Here is a 22,277-nt window from a genome sequence, read left to right as displayed (position 1 = left end):
ATACCATCTGTTATAACACTGGCACGTACACAACGCACTGGTATACAATATGGCTCTCAAAAGCCACCCACGCATTAGGTGCTATCGAAAGAAGTCACCAGGCCAATTAAGGCGGCGAATCGACCTCCACTGCCACTCTGCTACAGCCCTTCAAGTGAATCGGGAGCCCTTTCATGTGAGGATGAGGCTTCTTGGTCCCATGTCTCACGGTAGACAGAAGCTTACGTCTGCATACTTTGTAGATGACGGCATTTGCTTAACAAGCCCAAGTGATGCGTGGTTGTGGTGGTGATGAGGTTCAGGTGTGATATGGTGTTGGGTGCAACATGGTATGTTTTGTGATGGTTTAATTTCGGTTGGCAGCACTGTGTTACCGAACACAAAACAAAGAAAATAATACGGTATTTGTTAAAACATGCAATATATCTGAACTGTGAAAAATCATAGTAGGTAAATGCATGTTTTTTTTTTTATGACTGGAAATTGGGGAATGATTACTTAATACATCACACAGCTAATGATTGCTCCAAATATACCTTTAAATACACCTGTTATGAAAACATTGCCAGCTATATGTGCTATCCTACCTACTAAATGTGATACTGACAAAATACCTTCTCTTCCACTGCAAATAACCAACTTCCTCCCTTGTCATTGTCACACTCCTCAGAAAATAAACAAGTGAGCACTTGGACGATGAGCATTTCTGCAAGCTCATCACAGGCACACACAGCAGCCTCGCACAACACACGGCCACTGACAGCCGCGTTTTGCTGCACTGCCCATCAGACTGCAGTCAGGGACTGCAGTCGAAATGTCCCTACAAGACACTGCAGACATCCACGCTGCTTTCAAGATTTTAAAGCACTGTGACCAGAAGGATCATAGTACGAGGACAATGGTGATTCTTGGGACCCTTCTGCGTGCCAATCTGCTGTGGAAGAGAGCGTTACACAGCATCCAGGCCCTGCTGATATATTCCATTGTTCCAGCACTAAGCGGGGCATATCACCGCCCTTCTGCTACACAGCGGGGTAAACACCCGCAAGTGCACGACATCATCATAATCATAATAATATGCTTTATTTACCCAGATACGAGGCCACAATGGGGCGACACCCAAAGCTCCGCACAGATGGATTCAATCCCCTGCTATACTGATATATCGTGCCAACCTCGCAGCCCTTAACAGAACCCGCAGCCCAATACCCATTAACAGAGCGCGGCAAACAACGCTGGCGTCGACGGAACCTGGCTGACCCCGGAAAGGGGACTCCCCCTCCACACACGCTCGGGGCCGAAGACCGAGGGAGTAGTGGAGCCCCAACGGGCGGCCCTATAACGGCCACGACCCTATAACGGCCACGACCCTGTAACGGCCACGACCCTATAACGTCCACGACCCTATAACGGCCACGACCCTATAACGGCCACGACCCTATAACGTCCACGACCCTATAACGGCCACGACCCTATAACGGCCACGACCCTATAACGGCTACGACCCTATAACGGCCACCGAACTCCTCCTGGAGGCCCCGCGCGGGTGACATCTCCGTGACCAAACACAACCGCCAAACAACGCGTACACACAAGGCCCCCCAAGGCCACCGCGACCCCGAGGGCCGCTGAGGCTCCGCCACGGGAACCAGGGGCAATGGGTACGGGGTGTGAGGTTCGGGTTCCAGAGACATTGAGTGGATTTTATTCGTGAGACGAATGGCCAGTTGTCCGGATATTTTGACAAGGGAAATCCGTGCTTCGGAAGCACAGGAATAACATAAGGGGTTGGGTGGGGGGGGCAGTCTGTGGACCTTGGGGACCAGGGTGTGGGGTAGGGAGACAGCCATCTGGGCTCGATGATCTGAGGTCGGGGATCTCGAGCCGAGGAACCGACGGTAGCGGAGGGGAACGAGCCGCGGGGGGGGGTTCAGAGACAGAGGAAACGCGAGTCTGGGTCAAGGGACGCAGGTGATCAACATCTGGGCTTCCATGGACCGTACGCTACGGACAGGCTTCTGGAGACCGGGGTTCGGTGTCCCGGGACCAATTTAAGAGCGGGGTGTCAGGGCCACGGTCCCGGGGTCACGGGGCCCTGGTCTCACCCCGCACCGCTCCGAATGTCACCCAACAGCAGCAGCAGCAGCAAGGGGGCGGACAGGGGCCGCGCAGCGCTCCGCAGTCAGCCTGCGCGTAATCGCCCTCACCCCCCACGGCCACGCACCGCGAGATGGAGCCCTGCGGCCACGCGGGGAGGGTCGCCGTGGGGTCCCCTGTGGGCCCCCTGTGGGCCCCCCGTGGGCCCCGTGTGGGGTCGCCGCTTACCGCGCTCCCCTCACGGAATCGCCGCGACGAGGCCCCGGGCCGCGGCCGCCATCTTGCAGAAGAGGCCTCTCGGGGGGCGTCACTGCGCATGCGCGCCGGAGGCGGGCCTCGCGCCGCATGCGCGCTTCCCATTGGCGGCGCTGCCCCGCGCCCCTCGGCCAATAGGGCAAGCGCAAAGGTTAAATGGGCGTGGAGGAGAAGGAGGTGGAGGAGAGGGGCGGGTGAGAGGGGGAAGGAGGAGAGGGGGGCGGGTGAGAGGGGGCAGGAGGAGAGGGGGGCGGGTGAGAGGGGGGAGGGTGAGAGGGGGGAGGGGCGGGTGAGAGGGGGTAGGGTGGGAGGGGGGAGGGGCGGGTGAGAGGGGGGAGGGGCGGGTGAGAGGGGGGAGGGTGGAGAGGGGGGAGGGGCGGGTGAGAGGGGGAGGGGTAAGGGAGCAGAGGGGAGGGTGAGATGGGCGGGTGTGAGGGAGAGGGGAAAGGAGGCGGGGCTAACCCCGCATGCGAGCTTCCCATTGGCGGGCGCGGACCCGCGGTTCTCCGCCAATAGTGAACGAGCACAGGTCTGGTGGGCGTGTCGAGGGAGGTGGGGGTCCCAGGACGACCGGCCGAGCTCATTCAGAGCGGGCCCGAGGCCCTGGGTCCCGGCTCGAACCGGGGCGAGAGGCGGTGACGAGCCGCTCCAAAACCCGGCTGTGGTAACTCCGGAGACGCGTGCGACCTTGCTCTCGCGCAGACTGGAGGTTTATTCCGCAATATAAACATTGTCGAACCACCATCATCATCGTTCTGCGCCATGCGGCATCAATCCCCGCTGGTCGTGGGCATCCTGGGTGTGGAAGGGGTCCTGCTGGGCCTGATGACGCCGCTCGTGGATTCCGCGAGACCCCTCGCCTCGTGGCTCCTGCTATTGGTCTCGTACTTCATGGTGCTGTTCCTCGCCTCTTCGGTGTACACGTTGCTCACCTCTTGGTGTCTCCACGTCGCCCTGCTCACACGGCTCACGTGGCTCCTCGTCCCGTGGCCCCTGGTGCTGGTGCCGGTGGGTGCCTTGCTGGGGCTCGTGGCCCTGGTGGCGCTGCTGGCCCTTCGTGGTGACATACCGCCACCTCCGCCACCACCACCACAATAACCCCGTGGGCCCCGCACTGCTGCTGGTGACAGCGCATCCAGATGACGAGTGCCTCTTCTTCTCGCCGGCGATACAGCGGCTGCGACACTCCAGCAGAGCCGCGCACCTCCTCTGCCTCTCCACGGGTGAGTAATCTCTCGCCCCGGCTGGTCATGGTCTATCCACTGCTGGGTGAAGGTCTCCCCGTGCGGACGTCATCTCGCAAGTCACTCTAAACTCCTCCTGCAGTATCGCCTCGCGGAACACGTGTTGGGGGGCCGCTGCTCTTGGCGCATTGGCATTGGCACTGCCCCCCGTTCGGTTTACCAAAAGCACTGCAAATCCGAAGTCATCTGCCTCTTCAAGTTGACCCCGGCCCACCATCAGCACCTGGAGCTGTGGGCGATGCTGGTGAGTGGCGGCAGGGTGCTTGCCATTGTTGATTGTGGTGGTGGTGATGGTGTCCAACAGGAAACTTTTACAACCAGGGAAACTTGCGTGAGAAGGAGCTGCGAGAGAGCTGCCAGGTCCTGGGCATTCCAAACTCCCGGGTCACGGTCGTGGATCGCAGGTGACCTCCCCCCACTCCACTCCACGTGCCCACACTCACCTCGTCGCCACTGCATCGTCGTCATATTACACGGATATCCTGACCAACATACAGCGCGTTTCAAAAAGATGGACCCAATTTCAAAGCAGTATATTTCACGATGGCAACATGTTATAATTACACGAAAAGTTACAAACGGTTTAATGAGTTATCAAGTTTTACTAAGCATTTTGTAAATGCTCTATGTGCCCTCCATCTGCTGTACGGACAACGAGACGATAGTTGAATTCGTCCCAAACGCCTCTCAAAGTGTCTTCTTCCACTGAAGTCACCGCTGCCGTGATTGTTTTTGAGGTCATCCAGATTAGTTGCTAATGGTGGCACAAAAACACGGTCTTTGTGCCACCATGCTCTTTGACATTGGCGGATCAATGCCAAAACGCCGTTGAAACGCACGCTGCACCGCAATTACGGATTCAGTCTTGCTGAACTGCAAAAGGCAAAACGCCTTGTGTGTTGTGGGGTCACCATATTGCGAATGACTGAGGCTAGGGGCTGTTTGTGCGCTGGGAGAGACATCTCGCGGTAATCATTTGAAACTCTATGCCCCGCTCTTTCAAGTGGGAAGAGTTTCATTCATGGGCGGTTCGTGGTTGCAGAGATATCGCGATTTCAAATCGGGTCCATCTCTTTGAAACACCCTGTATAATACGCTCACCACATGGCACGATCACCAACCACGTGATCAGACGACACAGATACCCTCCTCACACCATCATACACGTCACCCACCTCACTGCACTACACCGTATGCCATATGCCGCAGATACCCACTCACCTCAGTTGCACCACCCTCACCACACCACCACTTGGATAAGGGGCCGTCCATAAATGACGTCACGCGATTTTGGACGATTTTTGACCCCCCCCCCTCCTCGTCACACGGCGTCACAAAAAGTCAGACCCCCCCTCAAATATGACGTCACAAAGCTCTGCCCCCGCCCCCCAAAATAAAACATGCTTCAAATCGCTTTAAACTATTGTCATTGTAGTGCGTATTTAATGTGGCGCTGCACTCTGTTGGAGGAGAAAATATTTATTAAAAAGTAAATTTAATTAAGTAGAACGTGTTGCCTATATTAATGTAAAGTTGCGCATTTTGATGTGACGTCAGGTTTCTCAACCCCCCCCCCCCCCTCGTCACACGTCACAAATGTCTGACCTCCCCCCAGGTACGTGACGTCATTTATGGACGGCCCCTAACCTCACCTTACCACTTCAATACACCATCAAATACCACAGCAATGTATACACTTCACCACACCATGGTATACCACAGGTGCCCACAAAAGGAAAAGTAACTCCTCTCTCTTGCTGCCCTGCAGCTTGAGAACACGATGTCAAATGTAGGTTCTGTGTGAAGCGACATGTTTTTTCCTGCTGTGTGCTGTTTAATTTGAAACGGTGCACAATGAGTACGCGTATGCATTGCTTCGTGGCGTTGTGTTTAGCGAGCTGCCGGACGATCCACAGGTGACCTGGGACAGTAGCCTGGTGGCTGACATCATACTGCAGCATGTGGAGAAGCACAACATCGGCTTGGTGAGTCGACAAGTTGTTGCACTCTCTACGATTCTCGATCCGAATCTGTAAGATGCAACAGTTTTCGATATCAGCGGCGCACGTTTTTTTCGTTTGTCGATGTCGCCGTCCACCTGAGATTTGGTTGTTGAAAGTAATTCCTGCTAAAGCCATGGAACATGGTGCGGAAAGCGTTTCAGCAACCCAGTGCTTGAAATATAATTCCTAACGTAATTTACATTAAGCGAGCCCCCAAAACGTAACGTGTCCCTACCGGTGGGGGGTGGGGGGTGTGATCGGGCAGGTGCTGACGTTTGACGCGGAAGGAGTGAGTGGACATGCCAACCACATCTCCGTTTACCACGCACTCAGGTGAGTCTTACCGTCTCCCGCTCACCAAGGCCTCGCACCACCTCGCACCGAGCTGCGAACATTGTCAGTGTCACGGTTTACAAGATCGGATGCTTGAGCAGCATGCAAAAAAACCATTTACCATCATTGGGGCCGATCTATCCACTACTGGATGAAGGACTCCCCCCTACATTAATACCATACCTCGTGGTCTTGCGATGCTAAAATCCGTCCCGCTTTCGCACACAAGCTGACCTTGTCAGTTGTCCACAGATTTTTCTTCCAGGCTAATGGGATGAATGAGACAAAACAGTGGAAAAAGACAGTACAGACAAGAAAGTAATGATAATAAAAAGTCCAAAACAATCCTTGCAAACCGTTACTCCAACAGTACAGACAAGACAGTATGAACTAAGACCTAATCAATTTAACACGTAGGCATTCGCGACCAATATCCATAATACAGGTTTTTTGGGTTCGATCGCATAAATGTGTCGTTAAACCTGCCACCACCCGACAGCCAATTAGTGAGGTTTGTCACGTAAACAGAACATGCTAATTCGTTACTAGTACAGCACACCGGTGTGTTGAAGAGCAAAGCCACAACATTTAAATCTGTGAGTACGACGTTTTTCCAGTAATTACAACTGAGATCCACACCTACTTCGCGCAAGAAGGGCACACAAGTAACGTCATCACATCTCTCCCTCTATGTAAGTAACGAAAAGGGAGGATTTCTCCACAAATATGGCTATTGCCTGATTTAGATAGTTGTCATTACTGGCGAAACATCACTCAGATTGTAAATGTTGTGGCTTTGCTCTTCAACACACCGGTATACTGTACTAGTAACGCATTGGCATGTTCTGTTTACGTGACAAACCTTAATAATTGGCTGTGTCGGGTGGTGGCGAGTTTAACGACACTTTTATATATTTACGCGATCTAACCCAAAAATCATGTATTATGGACCTAATCGATTGTTTATGTGCTTCCTGGAATGGTGACAATTCATCGAAATGCAGAGACAGTGAACCATTACACGCCTGGAGTTTGCTGTCTGAATCGCTGCATTGGTTTGTGATGTTGCCGGCATTATAAATAGAAGTTAAACTCGAGTTGACATCAAGGTAACGTGGTTGACAAGTTAATGATTACAAGGCGAAGTACTGAAATAAACTGGTCTTTTGTTTTTTTAGGAATCTGCAGTCTGAGAAGAGACTTCCTCCAGGTAAATGGTTTTAAACACCACGTGCGCATTTCAGTCTTGGGCGTCTAATCTTCACAATCCAGGTGTCTCATGATCTCTGTCTTCATGATCTCCGTCGGACCGTACACCCGCAGGCTGCCGCACACTGTACCTGCAGAGCGTCTCACTGCTGAGGAAGTATGTCTCCATCATGGACCTGCCCCTCAGCGTGCTGCGGTCACAGGCACTCGTTTGTCTCGCTTCTCTGGACGAGTACGAGATAGGCCTGGTAAGTCACCGACCCTGCTTTTTCCACCGCAACTGAACTTAGTTTTACCAACGCGGCAATTTCACGAAATGCCTGTGTGACGGGCGAATAAACAAGCGGAGCCTTATACCGGTAGCGATATCCCGTTTTAAGGGTCCGTCAGATTAACATTCTTGGCTGATTTTCTGCACGAAAGGTAAAAAAAAACAACGTACGAGTCATTGTAGTTTAGAACAATGACAACCACTGACAGATACCATAAAAAGCTTTCTGTCGTCATCTTTTGTTATATTTCTAGCCATTTCCGATTAAAGTACTTTCACATTAATGCACAAAAATACAGGGTCCCCACAGCGTATGATGTAATGAGATTTTACTGTATAATGAAATGGCCAACTTGCGTGAGACTGCCTGCGTGACCGAAGTGCATCCCGTGCAATAGTGCGGTCATCATGCGGGTGCCGTCGGCTTCACGATGCCACTCGCTTGTGTTGCAGCAGGCGATGAAACGCCATCGCAGCCAACTGGTGTGGTTTCGCTACCTCTACATTGTCTTCTCTCGGTACATGCTCATCAACACCTTCTCCGAAGATGGTTTGTGAACTCCGATACAAGTTACGCCCCCAAATCTAAGAGAAATAAGATCTATAATTAAGGTGGGGCAATTGGATTACAAGGTGTTGGCAGGTGAAATGCAGTGAAACATCTAAATTTTATTTTCCAACCTTTAATATTGAAAAGTATTAGCCTTTGGTGGGTGTCTGGCAAATGTCTTCGCAGTACAACATAGTTGGGTCCTGCCACTGCTGCTGCGGTATTAAAATAATTGCCTGAGTGCCGCACACAGACACGTCACGACCTGCCAGCAGATCACACTAGTCTTCCAATCACTGTCAAACGACTCAAAACATTACACTTGAGGTCAGAAAACTTGTAGAACAAGGTTTGCAATTGTTTATTTTTGTAATGTAATTAGTGTTGGCACTGAAAGCCGGCATTGCAGGAAAAACATAACTGTAATTTTCTGTAACCATCATTGCGTGTGATATATAACCACACACAAAACAAATATTTGACATTTTTGCAAAAGGGGCCAAGGCGAGTGGAATGACAAGTTGAGACAATTGATATTTAAAATTATGTTGCCTTTTATGCACTGATTGCTCAGGACTACATCCAAAGCCATAGCGGTATGCAAGACGGTGACTTCATTTTGTTGTTTGCACATCAAGCTGGGGGCACTTAATAATAACTTGCACTTACTAGGTGCCTTTCACAAAAAAGTCTGAAGGTGCCGTGTATGAAAGGATGACATTTTTTTAAAGAGAGAACTGGGTGGCACAATTATAGCCAGAGGACCAAAACTCTGGAAAACCTTTTTTAAACGTATAGCTTTTGAGTCGTGATTTAGAGATGCCAAAACACATCGAGAGCCTCATCACCATGGTAGGGAGTTCCACAACTGGGGGTGCACCACCGTAACCGCCCGACCACCCGAAGAGCATTACCAAGATCGAGGTATGCGGAAGCACCTTGTGTGAATGTCGTCACACCTCGGGCTCTGCACAGCTGATCATTCACTCCTGGGATCTGCGACGGATGTCTTCGTGCTCAGTCATGGACTTCTCCCACTCCTGCCCATCGAATACCTCCACGGAGACACCGTCTACCGTCCCAGAGTCCAGACAGTGGGGCATCACACCTGCCAAACACAAGTGGGAAACGCCTTTGGGTTCCTCATGCACGCTGCTGCCTCTCATGTCGCGTTCCCATGACTCCTTAGCCCAGGAGGAGTCGACGGCCGTTCGTGCACGGCTGGGATGTTGTCGCCTCACGCTCCGTCATTCACGTGGCTCCGTGGGTTCAGGCCCTATTCCCCCTCGGGTATCCTTTGTGGTCAAAGGGAAGCAATTTTAAACTTGAATGCAAGTTTGGATTAGGTTAGGATATCCCAAGGTAAAATGTACATTTGTTATTTTCAGCCCCTCTGTATTAAAATAAAAACACAGTCCTTGTGTTGAGCCAAAGTGAAGCGACAACATTGCATGCGCTTCTCTCTACCGTGTCGACCCCATTATGTCACAAGTCCCAAAAGTGGCCGGAATAATAGCACCCACCATGCTCTACAAAAACACAGTTTTAACCAGCTCGATGCCGAATTGGCCCGGTGAGGTTGCTGTGGGAAGCTCGGCTGAGCTCACCTGCTCCCCCGCTCGCACACTGGGCCATCTCACTTCCCAGTGGCTGAAGGAAGGCGGCATCGGTGCTTCGCAGCTAAAACCGCAGGTTTCCCAGGCACAGCAACAGGTGACACCTCATGCCCTCTTACCAAAGCCGTCCGGGTTGGAGCGTGGCGTGTAGAAGCTCTGCACCCCGCACGTCTTGCAGAAGGTGTGCTTCGCTGCGTGCGTGTTGAATGTGTACGTTGTGAGGTTCTCGGCTCCCTGTTGTAAAAAAACAGCGCAGCGGCGATTAACAAGTAATTTGTCAGTGTGGTGAAAGTGGGAGTCAATTTGCAAGTGGAGCAATATCATTAGACATGTAATGACCTCCCCTCTTTCATTAATGCAGTTAATTGTACCCATCCGCAGTAATGAGATTAATAAATAATCACATTCCTATCCTGTTTGTATTTCTGTTTTTGTCGAAATCATACGTTTCTATGCATGTGAGTATAACGATAATGGTCTCAGTCCACCGGTGTGTTGGAGAGCCAAGCCACAACATTTACAATCTGAGGGCTGTGGCTTGGCTCTCCAACACACCGGTGTTGCTGTACTAGTAACGAATTGGCATATTCTGTTTGCCTGACAAACCTTACTAATTAGCTTTGTCGGGTGGTGGCGGGTTTAACGACACAATTATATCGCGAAAGCCTACGTGTTAAACCGTTGTTTATTTTCTAATAGCCGTTTGGATGCATTTTGGCTTGGGGTCATTTTTCGGTCATTGCACAACGACGAGGCCACTTTGAAAAGTTTTTTTCGTAAGCCGAGAGGTTTGTGCACGGCCTATTTGGACGCACCGGGGCCACGCTGCCGCTGCAACATTTCCAAACGTCTTGTCTCGTGAAGTCGCCGGTATTGCGCCGCTAATTTTATTTGGAGACGAAGAAGTTTAAAAAAAGATGCAAGGAATTGTTCGGTACATGCCACACTGACAATGCTTTGCGGTGCAGCAATGTTTTGAACGTCAACGTTAAGTGTGTGAAACGCACGCACCTTCAGCAACTTGAATTGCGACGCTGGGACAATGAAGTGCCTGTTTTGCTTCTTTGTGCAAATGCTGCATCTGCACGGTGATGAGAGAGGTCACGGTGGAGAGAGGTCACGGTGGAGAGAGGTCACGGTGATGAGAGGTCACGGCGCCGCTGGTGAGTCGCCGTGCGGTGATCGATTTGTCCACAACAAACTCAAGCGACGCATTGGCCAAACATTTGCGCATTGGCCAAACATTTGCGCCAGGCCGTGCATAACGTTTTAAAGTCATCTAACAAACACGGAGAGACGCATGCTTGGAATTTCCCTAAACGGGCAAATACATGGATCGGCGAATAACACCGATTTCATTTAAGACAATTGTTAAAACAAGTTGACTTGAGCAAGAATGTATTGTTCTGTGCATCCGCTGAAGTCTTGTATTTGTTACGAGCAACGCATGCGTTTGCACACAATGTTACTCTATGCATGGAACCCGATCTTGTCGACCCGGTGCTATGTAGCTGCTGAGTGTTTCCACTCCCAGAAGGCCGCGTGGCTGATGGAATGTGTCAAATTAACTTTTATTTTCCATGTGGGAGGGACGGATATGCAGAGACGTTGCCCGCTTATCGATTATGTTTCCTACATTCCCCACGAAAAGCAAGCGCTCATTTTTACACTTCGTAAACCCCTTCCTCACGCCGTGGACCCGGGACTCGTGGGGGGCTCCTCACGCTTCGTGGGGAGCTCCTCACGCCGTGGACTCTGGGCTCGTGGGGGGCTCCTCACGCCTCGTGGACTCTGGGCTCGTGGGGGGCTCCTCACGCCGTGGACTCTGGGCTCGTGGGGGGCTCCTCACGTGCAGTCGAGGACGCGGAGGCGAGCCGGCGCCCACACGAGGAAGCGCACGGCGCCGCAGTGGCAGCCGCCTTCGTGGCGCCGCACCAGCCCGGCCCCCTGCTCCTCCATGCGGGACACACGAGGAGATGGAGGAGGAGGAGGGAGGATGACGAGGAAGGAGGAGGTCGTCCTTCCCCGCCGCACCGAGGCTCTGGGGGTCTGGGACGGGTGCGCGCCCACGGCCCTTTAACGCCTCCCCACTCCACGTGCGGATTATAAATTCGACAGCGATTCGATTCCGAGGTCGTCGGAGCTGTCGCGATTCGATTCGTTGTCAAGACGCGATTTCGATGTTGTCCAAAACAGTCGTGTTTTTGGGTGAGATCGCGTCAATATATGAATGTGTCGTGAAACCCGCCACCACCCGACCACTTAGTAAGGTTTATCACGTAAACAGAACATGGCAATTCGTTACTCATACAGCACACCGGTGTGTTTGAGAGCAAATTCACAACATTTACAATCTGGGGACCCTGGCGTCTCGCCTGTGATTACAACCGGCATCATCAGGCGGAGAGCCAGAGTTGTGGAGAACTCACGTGGGCGGTGGGGCTGTGGATTGGGTTTATCTCAACGACTCTCTATGATGTCATCTTCTTGGTTCTTTCGGTGAAGTCACGTAGAAGGGAAGTAATAAAATAATAAAAATAAATTATTTAATTTTATTATATTATTTTATTATGTTTTATTTTTATTATTTAAAGTCACGTAGAAGGGAAGTAATAAAATAATAAAAATAAATTATTTAATTTTATTATATTATTTTATTATGTTTTATTTTTATTATTTAAAGTCACGTAGAAGGGAAGTAGTAAAATAATAAAAATAAATTATATTATTATTTTATTTTATCATGTTTTATTTTTATTATTTTATTACTTCCCTTCTACGTGACTTTAAATAATAAAAATAAAACATAATAAAATAATATGATAAAATAAAATAATTTATTTTTATTATTTTATTACTTCCCTTCTCCGTGACTTTACCGAAAGAACCAAGAAGATGAATCCCTGCTGAAGTCACGAAAGCTGTAAATCGATACTCTATGATGGTTGTGCAGATTGTCACGTGGGCGGGGCTCATCTCAACGATTCGATTCGTTGTCAAGATGCCATTCTTTATTCAGGTTGTGCAAATTTTAATTTTGGAGCGTTCGTGACTGCAGGAATTAATCTTTGGTTTTTTCGGTAAAGTCACGTATAAAGATAAAATAATTATTTAATTTATTATTTTATCTTTATACGTGACTTTACGGAAAAAAACCAAAGAATAGTTGTGCAAATTGTTACATTGGCAGGGTTAGGCTCAGCGATTCGATTAATCGTCAAGATGCGATTCTCTATGCAGGTTGTGCCGATTGTCACGTGGACGGGGCTCATCTCAACGAATCGATTCCCGCCTCACCGCGGCGATTCTGCCGGGGATTCGATTCGTTACGAATACATTTGGACGTCACGACTCGGCTCTTGTTTTCGTCGCAAGCATCGACGCAATTTAGGGATCCACAAGGCGGATAAGCGATTCGACCCTGGCGACTTCGTGGCGGATACGCGCCTCGAGCGGCTGGCGGGGAGTTACGTGACCCCAGCCGAGTGCGGCGCTCGCTTCAAATACAACTAGCAATGTGACCGACACGCGCGATTCGATTTCATTTCGTCGAAAGTGAATCGACTCCGGAATCGACCGCACCCGGACCCGCCCCTGCGGCAGCGCGGTCACGTGGGGGAGACTCCAGAAAAGGGGTGGGGGCGGGGGACGCAGATACGTGACGTCATCGCGAATGTTCGCCCGTGACGTCATTGCCGCATCTTGTAAGGTCGCGTTCACCGTCGACGCCTTTAAAAGCGAAATGACGTCATGTGACGTCCGCAGATGCCGTCGCTAATCACCGCTCGCGGTTGCTATGCGCAACAGCTGCCGGTGTTGCCATGGCGACGCGGCCTTCGCTGACTAAGGCGCGACCTCAAGCTTCACATCAAGATTGCGATGGTGGCGGCGGCTGTTGTTGTTGTTCTTGCTGCTGCAGACCGCGAAGGCGATTGTCGCTCTCCATTCTACGTTTTGACAACGACCAAGACCCCGGGTCGCTACCCAGCAGCACGGCCAACACCGACACGAGTGTGGCCCCAAGTGCGGCGATAGAAAACTCCTTTAACAAACACAAAATAACACCACCACCTGTTCACAATAATCATCGTCGTCTGTTCACTACCACCACCACCATGCTCCTGGTGCTCCTGCTGTTGTGGAGTGACTCATGCAGCCAGCTACGGCTACAGGGTGTTGGTGGTACATGTTTATGTCGTTTATTGTGAAAATTCGGTCACAGTTCCTATGATCACTTACATTGCTTTTATGGCTTTATACTGGTAGGAACCTCCTGGTTACACCAGCCCACAGGGGATTATTGTGTCCGTCGTGCATCCAAAAATGGGAGAGGTCGGGCTGGGTGGAGAGGGGGGGGTGGGGAGAGGCTGGGTGGGGCTGGGTGGGGAGGGGCTGGGTTGGGAGGGAGGGGAGGGGCTGGGTGGGGTGGTGAGGGGCTGGGTGGGGAGTGGCTGGTCACCCCGTGGTGCCCTTGTAAAACTCAACGTTTAACCTACTCACGCCGGCTTGTGCCCGCCCTCACAGTCGGGCATATTTGCGGAATACACCACGCCGCCGTTGACCCTGGCCATTGACCGAGCAACCCAACGCTTCTACCAGCTCCCTCCGCAGGAATGTGTTTGTGAAAATTCGGTCACAGTTCCTATGATCAGTGTTACATTGCTTTTATGGCTTTATTTTGGTGATTTCGAAACGTTATTTGGTTTGGCCATGTTTGTTTGTTGTAGTACAGAGTTAGACTGATGGCCTTAATCTAAGTTGTCTTGTGGTTGTTGTTTGACTTGCATCCCACTGGGATTTTTTCACACAGCGTTGGTGTACGGTGCTTTTTTCTGCAATATTTTGCTGTCTTTTCTTGGATTTTCTGTTTGCACTTAGTCACATTAAGATGTTTTCTTGTGCATGGAGCCGAATGGCTCACAGGGCTATACCTAATCAATGAAACTTAAAACTGAACCACCACCTTGCCCTGGAGACGACACGATCGAGGCGATTCTCAGTTTCCGTGCGGCACTCACGGGTGATGGGCCGCCCGTGCTGCTGCTAAACGAGGTCTTCCTCACGCCGTGCCGCTTGTTTTGAACATAAGGACCGTCCATAAATGACGTCACGCGATTTTGGACGATTTTTGACCCCCCCCCCCCCCATCGTCACAAAAAGACCCCCCCACAAATATGATGTCACAAAGCTCTGCCCCCACCCCCCAAAAAACATGGTTCAAATCGCTTTAAACTATTATCATTGTAGTGCGTATTTAATGTGCCGCGGCACTCTGATGTTGTAGGAGAAAACATTTATTATAAAGTCTATTTAATTAAGTAGAACGTGCTGTCTTTATTTATTTAAAGTTGCGCATTTTGATGTGACGTCACATTTCTCAACCCCCCCCCCCCCTCGTCACACATCGTCACAAATGTCTGACCCCCCCCCCTAGTTGCGTGACGTCATTTATGGACGGCCCCATACCTCCCCACGCTCGCAATCGCCGGCTTATGCGGGCGAATGGTGGAGGTGGGGAGGTCATATAAGTACGGTACAGCAATAGATGTTACTGCACTGCGCTCTGCTGACCAACACGTAGCCCTGCATTGGACTTAATTATTGTACGCGTACAGCGATTACATTGTTATGTGATTTATTGAATACAGCAGACAAGCATAGGGTAATAAAGTGCAGCTTATAAACGTGGAATTTCCACCACTGGTTAATGGTTGACAACGGAGAGAAGCGCCAACCCCCCTTCTCTATGCGGGGACATCTTTTGGGGTGGGGGTGTATAAAAACCCATACCTGTCAACCCATACCTGTCAACCCATATACAGTAGTTTACCCGTATTCCTGTACAGGGAAATTGAGTTTCCAGGTCCATACTGCGTACAGCCGTTTCAATACGGGAAAAAGTTTTTTTTGTCCATTTGTGTTTCTCCCTCGTGATGGGACTTTATAGGATGAACGTTGGGATTTATAAGGGCACGGGGTAACCAATATGGTCTGAATTGGTCTGTAATAAGGTAAGGCACTGATAATGGGTTGACCTGTATTAAAACTTCGCTTTTGGACAGTTGCCAAACTGACCTCAGCCAAAAATATGGCGAAACTACCCGCAATGTATGTACGCTGAAATTCTTTCGCAGCGTACGTAGCCAACCGTGCTCATCGGAGGCAACACAAAAAACTACCTGCATGAATATACACAGCACTCGGCCACTTCTTGTTTAGTCGTTCTCAGTCTGAAACCTGGCCAGCCACAACCTCATTGAGCAACGCGTCTATGTTGTTGTCAGCCTTGGGCTCATGGTGTGCCAAGGGTTGTTACTCATTCACACCTCACTTCCGAGGCTTAGATTTCTCACCGAATATTTTCCAGGTCTCGGCAAGACCGGGAGGAGGTGGTACGGGACTAGTAGCCACAGCCATAGCGAGAAGTACGGTATGTGTCGGCTGTTAGAAGTATTTGAAGGGTTGCCAACCCGGCCGGATAAATCCGGCTAAAATTATGCCCTACTAGACACTCTGGTGACAGCTACTGCTCGTTTTTTTTCGCGAGTGCTTCCAAGTCAGCCAGGTTGCTGAGCGGCGCTGGCGGCTTGGGCTTGCGACATCTCAAGCACAAAATAATCGAGCCCCCTACTATGAGGATGGAAAAGAAGATGAGGACTCCAGTCACTGCCTTCAGGGTCTCCTCATGAAGGATTTTGTCTGAAAAAACAAACCAGAGATTGTGCCATTCATTTACACAACATACACATTTTACATTCGCTTATTATCCACTTGCGCATATGCGGGTGACGGCAAATAGGGTATTTACAAAGGTTCTCAGATACTTATCACTTCGTCTGACAAATCTATGAACACTTATGTTATGCAACAAAAAAATAATCACCAAATCTAACAGAGACCTTGCCATTGAATACCTGCCAGTTTACCAGCATTAGCTCAAGCAAGCCCAACTACCAATGAGACACCGACTGCCAAAACCAGTCCAAAGTTTGGCTTGTGCAGAACCAATGCTGCTGACATTATGCACTCCCAAATTGCCATACAGCAGATAGAATGTGCAAATTACCTCCATATTTTGTATAGAACGGACATATGCAAAGGGTGTTAGTTATCTGCTTATTTATTGATTTTTATTGTTTTATTTTTATTATTTTATTATTTCCATTCTACATGACTTTACCAAAAGAACCAAGAAGATGAATCCCTGCAGTCACAAAAGCTTTAAATCGAAAAATAATTGAAAGGTTTTGGTGATAAATATTATGATACTTCAAAACAGGCAAGAAAGCTCTACAGACTGCACCACAAGGATGGAACCCTAATACTGACCGGTGCGGACTTTTAAGGTCACTGGCTGGCTCCTGAACCCAGGTAGAACGCAAATGTACTCTCCACTGTCAGCCAGGGACGCGATAATTTTGACATGTCCTTTGTGATTTTGGTCTTCCTCCAGAAGCCTTCCATCTCTGAAAGACAATGAGCAGTTGGCATCTTTACCCAAAATCTTTCAAATGGTTGTCACGCATAAATACAGCAAATCACTGCTTTTCAGCATTTCGAGGCTACCAGTCAACCGACGCGTACGGTGCCTTCTCTGCAAAGAGTTGTCATTGTAGCGAGTGTGTTTGGGCAGGACACTTTGCTAAAAGAGATGACGGAATGGAACGCGTTCGAAAGGACGTCCACTGTGGAGATGGAGATTAAATCAGTTTCTCTGCAGGTCCTGGGTGGACTGTTGCATCACAAAACCATGAGTGGCGGTGGTGGCTTGGAGAGGCTTTCACACAGTGGATAGATCATAGCTCAAACGATTAACAGCTATTTGAGGTTAACTATAGTCCAGTCTGCATGCGTTAGAACCGCACCCACACAATGTAATCATAATTCAGGTGACTAGTTTAGCTCTCCGATACGTGTTCAGCTTGTACCGCATGACTCGTGCGGAAAGACACGTGTTACAACCCGAATACACATCGGTGACACAGCCCAACACATTATCTGCTTGTTGCAGGGGTTTGTTCAAATCTGGCAGGTCACCCTGGTTATTATTGCGGTTGTAATAACCATAATACTGTGCCGTCTGCTTCAGTGGACTTTAAACGATCCCAGGACCTTCAAAATGAGAAAGCCATTATATGTCAGGGTCCGTGACTTTACCGAAAGAACCAAAGTATGAATTCCTGCAGTCACGATAGCGTCAAATCCAGATCATACTTAATTGGGTATACATACAACATAAATCATTGTCGACTACTGGCTATTTAATGCCCGTTTGCAGGCCAGGTGCCAAGTCACCTTGTACCTACAAGGAAAGCTACCACTCTGGGTGCCCTTTCGAATGTGTTGATATGAGATGGGGTGCCGGGGTGGCGAAATGCTGCTATCTCCCTTGTCTGGTATGCAGGAGGTTGCAAGTTTCATCCCGACCCCTGTATATGTTAAATTTGCATCTTCTCCCCATGGTTTCATGGATTTTTCTCTGGGTCCTCGGGGTTTTTCCCCTCCACATTTAGAAACCATACATTTTGCGCATTTGGCTGCTATACATTTCCACATAAGCCACTTCGTTGAGCTATTATTTGTGGCCAGGTCGTTTTTGAGAAAGAGCTAATAATTCAGTCGGATTTACCTGGTAAATAAAATAGTTAAATAACACACGTGAAAACACATACCATTGTCATCCTGCAGCACAACCAAAAAAATTCCCGTGCACTGGTAGAACTGGTTTTTACCATAAAATGTAGATACGAGGGTCAACAGGACAACTTAAAACCTTGTACCGATACTCAATGCTCCGAGTGTGTGGAATTTGTAACATCTGCGGAGTGCAACGAACCTTTCCCAGCGCGCTAGCTCATGGTCCTGCAAATGGTCGGTGTAGTTAAAGCTGGGCAGGCACACCAGGTCGACGGTACTGCCAACAGGAGCCGGATTCTTTGGCAGAATGCCCACTGTTACCGGAACTGATGGAAGAGATATTAGAACGTGCAGGAAGGTCCTTCACATGGTCATTCAATGCAGTATTTGTGTGAATGCACGTGTCTGCGTGTATTCGTCTGTCTCACCAAATTGCCATGCTTTATCTTGTGCCTGCAACAAAAGTAAACGTGACACTGTATTTCAAACCGTGCACACTTCATAACCCGTGTATGGCACACACCGTATGCAAGATGCTATGGAATACGTTGTGAGGCTCATTTAATAACATTGATCATTAGTATTTACCCAGAAGACCTCACCGAGTCAAGACTTCAGGAGGGTCCCTGAAACATCGGGACACTTGACCATTTCCTTTTAGAAGCAGATTTAACAACTCCCAAAGATGTGCTCACAAACTACAGGAAGGCACGACTCGCATTATGCCCCAATTGCATGTCATGTGACCTGAACATTACGTGTTCAGCGCACTAATCCTCGTCCTTGTTAAGTATGTGGGAGAAAACCGGAAAAAAACCCAAGGATACGAGGTGGTGAGGCACAATACTGGCACCTCCACGCTATCTCCAGGTGCACGGCGTGGCACCGACACTACGGAGGCTCACCTTGAGTTCCATGGTGTGGCAGCCAGAGAGGGTGATGAAGCAGCTCGCCACGTTAACGCACTCCGGAGGGAAGCATTCCTTCCCCACGGGCCCGTTCACGGAGGCGGCCAGCGTACTCATGGTATTCTACAACATTCACACAGCAGCACCACCAGTAGAGTTGGGAGAGTAATGCACTAATATTTTCCTGCATTTGTTTACACGGGAGAGCTCTGTATCGGTGTCCCACCTCTATGCCCTCATCAGCAGAGCAAGATTCGTTAAACCAAACAATTTCTGCTCTAAGTCATGAAATAACCTCCACTGCCAACATCCTCAAAACGACAAACCACAAGTCACTTGTTGAGGAGCTCCACAGCCATCGGCAGGCAACTCCTCCGTGCGCCCTGCGTATCACGGACCTCTCTCACGCCTGAAGTGTTATGTTAATCGGTCATCTCGAGGTGTTGTAGCCGTGCCATTTTTACACGGTTACAACATAGATGGTAAGATTGATGGAAATTCCACGTTGCTATGACCTGTAACCGATGTGCCCATATAAACACACCCAGTGCGTATTGTACAGCTGGCATAATGTGCCACGTGTAATGTCTGCAGCTGCCTCGAGCAATGCGTGAGAAGAGAGGGGATAATTAATTTTGAGCCAAGGTCAGCCTGGAGACGTCAGAAGGAGTGGCCCCCTAGTCACCACACATTGACGTGTCAGGGTCCGGAGCGGCCAGGCGTCCCTGGTGTGTAGCCTGCAGGGTCTCTTGCAGGAGACATGAGCCCAGTGCCTGGACAACGTGCGTGTGCTTTGCAAGTGCCGTGCGCTGCGTGCAACGTCAGATGACATACCTCGGCCAGCACGCTCCAGTACTGCGTGGCGTTCGCGTGGACTGGCGAAGAGGCACATTCGCTCGAATGCAGAGAGTGGAAGCCGGCACCTCTACACTCGTAGTATCCCATCCACACCGGCGTGGCTACGGGGGGGTCCGGGAGAGGGGGGCACAAAAACAGGTTCACTACGAAATCGACAAGTCGCGTTGTGTTAGTTTCTCGCGCTTTGGCGACCAACGAACACGCTCCACGTGGACTTGGAGAATGTCGGTTCAAAGGTAGAGAGAGATGTCTTGTTGCGTGTGCGCGTGTGGTGGCCTTCACAGATAACACGCCGCCGACACGTGATGACACTCCATCCCTCTCGCCTCCCGCTGGACTCAACATCAGCATGCTGCCGATTACGATGACAATTAAGTGTTGCCGGTTTGACAAGTCCTAACAAACACACATTGGACTTTCTGCAACGAGACTCTTTGGTTCTTTCGGTAAAGTCATTAAGGTATCAAATAAATCGCGACGTTTCGGGCGCAACACAAGCGTCCATCATCAGGTGGCTTTCCCATGCTGGCTCCCACCTGATGATGGATGCTTGTGTTGCGCCCGAAACGTCGTGATCGATTTTATCTTATACCTACGTGACTTTACCGAAAGAACTTAAGAGTATGGATTCCTGCAGTCACGAAAGCTTCAAATCAAGATTTCTACAACGAGTTTATTCATCTGGAATAATTCCCTGCGGAGAGGAGGGGGCCAGCAGCCAATAACATCGCGGCAACTTCTACGGTTGCACTGTAGTTCTAAGCTCCCCTGGTGTTTACGGGAACAGAAACCCCCCACGACTTTGTTCTGGAAGTGAAAAATATACCAGCAGATTGACTCACCGCGCCGCGCCACTCATTGTGTGAAGAAAAATGTGAGCAATGCGTCGGCGGCGGCGACGACGACATGTAAACATTTACGTAAATCCACTGCTCGATTAACCTGCTACCCTCCCCCTACTCCTCAACATCATGCGCGTCATGGGGGTTATTTGACCATACTTCACCACGCTAGTCGGGGAAACACACGGTGGGAGGACAGGAGCACAGTCCAAACAAATCGATACGTTGCCGCACTGCCATCGGCACCCTGTTTGTTCGCGCGGGGTTGCATTCCACCCGAGCGCTATGCAGGCTCGACCCTGCTTGGCTTGCCAGATATGGCGAGATCGTGCGTGTGCTGGGCGACTGGGGTGAGAGAGGAGAGAGAGAAGAAAGAGAGGAGAGAGAGAAGAGGAAGAGAGGAGAGAGAGCGGCCGTCACGCCGAGCTCGGGATGACCACGGCAACATCTCTCGCTGTGGCTCCTCCCGGCCGCGGGGTCAGCAGAAGGAGACCCCCACAGGTGGACACCAAACACCGGTCACGAGTTAACCACGAACACAATTCGTACCCTTTTCCGTATTGGTTCCGCCACTATTAAAAAAAGAGATTAACATTTTTTTTTTGCATCTCATCGGTCAATCGAAACGTCGTGATTTCATTTATTTTATTTTATACCTACGTGACTTTGCCGAAATAACCAAAGAGTAAATGGTTTTTTATAAGTACAGAATTTCAGCAGTATTAGTTCCACACAAACTCTGGACCGTTTGCTACATTAAGTTTATCAACAGCAGTGACACGTTTCGATTTAAAGCTTTCGTGACTGCAGGGATTCATCTTCTTGGTTCTTTCGGTAAAGTCACGTAGAATGGAAACAATAAAAAATAATAATATAAACATTAAATAATTCTCACGACGTTTCGGCCACAACGCAAGCAGCTGTCTCCCCGACAGATCTGGTCTTCACCTGATGACGGCTGCTTGCGTTGTGGCCGAAACGTCGTGAGAATTTTTTTTTTCCATTCTACGTGACTTTACCGAAAGAACCAAGAAGATGAGCAGTGACACGCTTTGCTTGAACAGACGCTGGTGAACTGCCAGATGGTGTGGGCAAAGGACCCTCTCTGTTAGATGGGTCCCAGTTCGACAACAACTCTATAATGCACAGCGCAGACCAAATCATTATCGTCGGTCTGAAGAATGCACCTAACAATACAAACACGGAGAGACAAGTTAGAACAACGAAACTTTCCGTCGGAGCTGCTCACCTACGGACAGCAGCACGGAGGTGGCGAACACGAGGGAGCACAGGAACCCGTGGGGAGTCATCTCGGACTTGCAGTGGTGGGGAGGAGGCAAGGTCGCCTTCTCAACACGGTCCGCAACATGCACTGGGCAGGGTCCCGGGTACCCTGAATGCCGACACCGCGTTTGGGCCGGGCCGTGTTTACGAGAAGAGAGGCAGGGCGAGTG

General features: G+C 49.9%; 4 protein-coding genes across 16 annotated transcripts in view; 1 reads left to right on the top strand and 3 right to left on the bottom strand.

The window, feature by feature from the left end:
* Window positions 1-2,462, bottom strand: part of NCOR1 (nuclear receptor corepressor 1) — a 66,605-nt gene extending 64,143 nt beyond the window's left edge. For all 13 annotated transcript variants that reach the window (XM_061561737.1, XM_061561741.1, XM_061561740.1 and 10 more), the window contains exon 1: window positions 2,326-2,462. The gene's annotated coding sequence lies outside the window, so the exon portion shown is untranslated. The remainder of the gene's footprint in view (window positions 1-2,325) is intronic.
* A 430-nt stretch (window positions 2,463-2,892) lies between these two features.
* Window positions 2,893-9,989, top strand: PIGL (phosphatidylinositol glycan anchor biosynthesis class L). The gene is given in 8 exon segments (XM_061561801.1): window positions 2,893-3,405; window positions 3,407-3,575; window positions 3,901-4,000; window positions 5,491-5,581; window positions 5,865-5,932; window positions 7,111-7,142; window positions 7,256-7,389; window positions 7,866-9,989. Coding segments are annotated over 8 exon segments (990 nt in total). The 5' UTR covers window positions 2,893-3,114; the 3' UTR covers window positions 7,971-9,989.
* LOC133348807 (centromere protein V-like) lies at window positions 8,300-11,709 on the bottom strand. Its single transcript, XM_061561820.1, has 4 exons — window positions 11,428-11,709; window positions 10,590-10,659; window positions 9,698-9,812; window positions 8,300-9,070 (listed from the first exon to the last, which is right to left on the bottom strand). Exons 1-4 carry the CDS (start codon window positions 11,535-11,537, stop codon window positions 8,946-8,948), a joined length of 420 nt encoding a protein of 139 aa, XP_061417804.1. The 5' UTR covers window positions 11,538-11,709; the 3' UTR covers window positions 8,300-8,945.
* Window positions 11,710-15,196: 3,487 nt separating this feature from the next.
* LOC133348794 (uncharacterized) lies at window positions 15,197-22,277 on the bottom strand. Its single transcript, XM_061561802.1, has 7 exons — window positions 22,073-22,277; window positions 19,958-20,082; window positions 19,121-19,246; window positions 18,644-18,668; window positions 18,415-18,541; window positions 16,908-17,044; window positions 15,197-16,277 (listed from the first exon to the last, which is right to left on the bottom strand). Exons 1-7 carry the CDS (start codon window positions 22,131-22,133, stop codon window positions 16,102-16,104), a joined length of 777 nt encoding a protein of 258 aa, XP_061417786.1. The 5' UTR covers window positions 22,134-22,277; the 3' UTR covers window positions 15,197-16,101.

Source organism: Lethenteron reissneri, chromosome 28 (genome assembly GCF_015708825.2).
Source record: "Lethenteron reissneri isolate LAM-NWPU_2019-01 chromosome 28, ASM1570882v1, whole genome shotgun sequence".
Taxonomy (NCBI): Eukaryota; Metazoa; Chordata; class Hyperoartia; order Petromyzontiformes; family Petromyzontidae; genus Lethenteron; species Lethenteron reissneri.
Note: the sequence above shows the minus strand (reverse complement) of the source record. Positions and strands in the feature narration are given on the sequence as shown.